The 3,476-nt window shown below is 59.4% G+C and overlaps 1 protein-coding gene across 1 annotated transcript in view; it reads right to left on the bottom strand.

Moving 5' to 3' along the window:
- Window positions 1–1,287: 1,287 nt before the first annotated feature.
- The window catches only part of LOC130587264 (coiled-coil domain-containing protein 120-like), a gene marked incomplete at its 5' end in the record, with an annotated part of 4,035 nt that continues 1,846 nt past the window's right edge, over window positions 1,288–3,476 (bottom strand). Inside the window, one exon of the mRNA XM_057388236.1 lies at window positions 1,288–1,536. Within this exon, the coding sequence (XP_057244219.1) occupies window positions 1,288–1,536 (249 nt within the window). The remainder of the gene's footprint in view (window positions 1,537–3,476) is intronic.

Genomic DNA, 3,476 nt, shown 5'->3' with positions numbered 1-3,476 from the left:
GGGGTCCGAGCTGTGCCCGGAGCTGCCGGAGCCTTTGGGCAGCCTCGGCCTGGAGCCGCTGCCGCCGCCGCCGCTGCTCCGGGGGCAACCCCGGCACCGAGGCCAAACGGCGAGCGGCTTCCAGCACCTGGGCTTGCACCTGCACCTGGGCCTGAGCCTCCCGCCGCGCCCGGCACACCTGAGTGGGAAAAATGGGGAGAAATGTGAGGAAACAGGGAAAAATGGGGGAATGGGAAAGGGCCGGGCGGCCTCCAGGACCTGGGCCTGCACCTGGGCCTAGGCCTCGGCCTGCACCTGGGCCTGCGCCTCCCGCCCTGCCCGGCACAGCTGGGGTGGGAAAAATGGGGAGAAATGTGAGGAAAACGGGGGAATAAGAAAGGGCTGGGCAGTCTCGTACCACACCTGGCACACGTGGAATGGGAAAAATGGGGAAAAATGAGGAAAAAAGGGAGAATGGGAAAGGGCCGCGTGGCCTCCAGGACCTGGGCCTGCACCTGGGCCTGCGCCGCCTGCCTGTGCCCAGCACACCTGGAATGGGAAAAACGGGAGAAATGTAGGAAAAATGGGGGAAAAATGAGGAAAAAAGGGGGAATGGGAAGGGGCCCGGCAGCCTCCAGGACCTGCACCTGGGAGAAATGGGGGAAATTGGGAGAAACGAGACAAATTATGGGAATGGAGTGAATGGGGAAAATGGGGCGGGGGAATGGGGGAAAGGAGGAAATGGGGAGTGGGGAATGGGGGAAATGGGGGAAATGGGGGAAATGGGGAGAGGGAAATGGGGGAAAGGGGGAGTTGGGAATAGAGAAAATGAGGGACAGGGAAAGGGGAGAAACGGATCCGGGTGTGGAGAAAATGTGGGGAAGGGAGAGGGGGGACAGGAGTGGCAGGGCTGGGAACGGGGGGGTGGGGACACCATGGGGACATCACAGGGACACCACAGGGACACCATGGGGACATCACAGGGACACCATGGGGACACCAAGGGTTGGGGACACCATGGGGACACCATGGGGACATCATAGGGACACCAGGGGGACACCACGGGGCCACACAAGGGTTGGGGACACCTCGGAGACCCAGGGGACACCATGGGGATACCATGAGGACACTCAGGGGACACCATGAGGACACCACGGGGCCACCACGGGGACACCAAGGGTTGGGGACACCACGGGGACCCAGGGGACACCATGGGGACACGTGGGTGACATACCAGAACGTGTGGGGACCCGCAGGACGTTGGGGTCCCTATGTGACACANCCCAACGCTTTTTTCCCCCCCAATATTCAGCAAACCTCCCCGTACCCCAAATGCTCCCAACCCCAAATTTTTTTCCCCCGAATCTCACCCTGTCCGAGGGGTCCGAGCTGTGCCCGGAGCTGCCGGAGCCTTTGGGCAGCCTCGGCCTGGAGCCGCTGCCGCCGCCGCCGCTGCTCCGGGGGCAACCCCGGCACCGAGGCCAAACGGCGAGCGGCTTCCAGCACCTGGGCTTGCACCTGCACCTGGGCTTGAGCCTCCCGCCGCGCCCGGCACACCTGGGACAGGAAAAATGGGGAGAAATGTGAGGAAAACGGGGAAAAATGGGGGAATGGGAAAGGGCTGGGTGGCCTCCAGGACCTGGGCCTACACCTGGGCCTAGGCCTCAGCCTGCACCTGGGCCTGAGCCTCCCGCCGCGCCCGGCACACCTGAGGGGGAAAAATGGGGAGAAATGTGAGGAAAACGGGGAAAAATGGGGAGAAATGTGAAAAAAATGGGGAAAAATGAGGGAATGGGAAAGGGCTGGGCGGCCTCCAGCACCTGGGCTTGCACCTGGGCCTAGGCCCGGGCCTGGGCCTCCTGCCCCTGCCCAGCACACCTGGAGTGGGAAAAATGGGGAGAAATGTGAGAAAAACAGGGAAAAATGGGGCAATGGGCGGCTTCCAGCACCTGGGCTTGCACCTGCACCTGGGCCTGAGCCTCCCGCCGCACCCGGCACACCTGGGACGGGAAAAATGGGGAGAAATGTGAGGAAAACGGGGAAATATGGGGAGAAATGTGAAAAGAATGGGGAAAAATGAGGGAATGGGAAAGGGCTGAGTGGTCTCCCACCACACCCGGCACACCTGGAATGGGAAAGGGCCAGGCTCAGCACACCTGGAGCGGGAAAAATGGGGAGAAATGTGAGGAAAACGGGGAAAAATGGGGCAATGGGCGGCTTCCAGCACCTGGGCTTGCACCTGCACCTGGGCTTGAGCCTCCCGCCGCGCCCGGCACACCTGAGTGGGAAAAATGGGGAGAAATGTGAGGAAAATGGGGAAAAATGGGGAAAAATGGGGGAATGGGAAAGGGCCCAGAGGCCTCCAGGCCTGCATCTCCTGCCTGTGCCCGGCACACCTGGAACGGGAAAAATGGGGAGAAATGTGAGGAAAACGGGGAAAAAATGGGGGAATGAGAAATGGCCATGCTCAGCACTCCTGGAGTGGGAAAAATGGGGAGAAATGTGAGAAAAATGGGGAAAAATGGGGGAATGGGGAAGGGCCATGCTCAGCACACCTGGGAAAAATGGGGAGAAATGTGAGGAAAACTGGGAAAAATGGGGGAATGGGAAAGGGCCGCGTGGCCTCCAGCACCTGGGCCTAGGCCTGCACCTCCTGCCTGTGCCCGGCACAGCTGGGGTGGGAAAAATGGGGAGAAATGTGAGAAAAACGGGACAAAAGAGGGGAATGGGAAAGGGCCGGGCAGTCTCCCACCACACTCTGCACACCTGGAGTGGGAAAAACAGGGAGAAATATTAGAAAAATGAGAAAAAAAGGGGGAATGGGAAAGGGCTGGGCAGTCTCCCACCACATTAGGCACAGCTGGAGTGGGAAAAATGGGGAGAAATGTGAGAAAAACGGGGAAAAAGCGAGGAATAGGAAAGGGCTGGGCGGCCTCCAGCACCTGGGCCTAGGCCTGCACCTCCTGTCATGCCTGGAACTCTTGGAGTGGAAAAAATGGGGAGAAATGTGAGAAAAATGGGGGAAAAGGGGAAAATGGAAAAGGGCCACGCTCAGCACACCTGGAGTGGGAAAAATGGGGAGAAATGTGAGGAAACAGGGAAAAATGGGGGAATGGGAAAGGGCTGGGCGGCCTCCAGCGCCTGGGCCTAGGTCTCGGCCTGCGCCTCATGCCCGTGCCCGGCACACCTGGAACGGGAAAAATGGGGAGAAATGTGAGAAAAATGAGAAAAAAAGGGGGAATGGGAAAGGGCTGGGCAGCCTCCAGGACCTGGGCCTAGGTCTGCACCTCCTGCCACGCCTGGAACACTTGGAGTGGAAAAAATGGGGAGAAATGTGGGAAAAATGGGGAAAAATGGGGGAATGGGAAAGGGCTGGGCAGCCTCCAGCACCTGCACCTGAGAGAAATGCAGGAAATTGGGAGAAATGAGATAAATTAGGAGAATGGAGAGAATGGGGGAAATGGGAGAAATGGGGATTGGGAATGGGGGAAATGGGG

The sequence above is a fragment of the Malurus melanocephalus genome, unplaced genomic scaffold (genome assembly GCF_030028575.1).
Source record: "Malurus melanocephalus ecotype Western Australia unplaced genomic scaffold, MMel_1.1 scaffold_1698, whole genome shotgun sequence".
Taxonomy (NCBI): Eukaryota; Metazoa; Chordata; class Aves; order Passeriformes; family Maluridae; genus Malurus; species Malurus melanocephalus.
The sequence above is the reverse complement of the archived record's forward strand: the minus strand, read 5'-3'. Positions and strand labels throughout refer to the sequence as shown.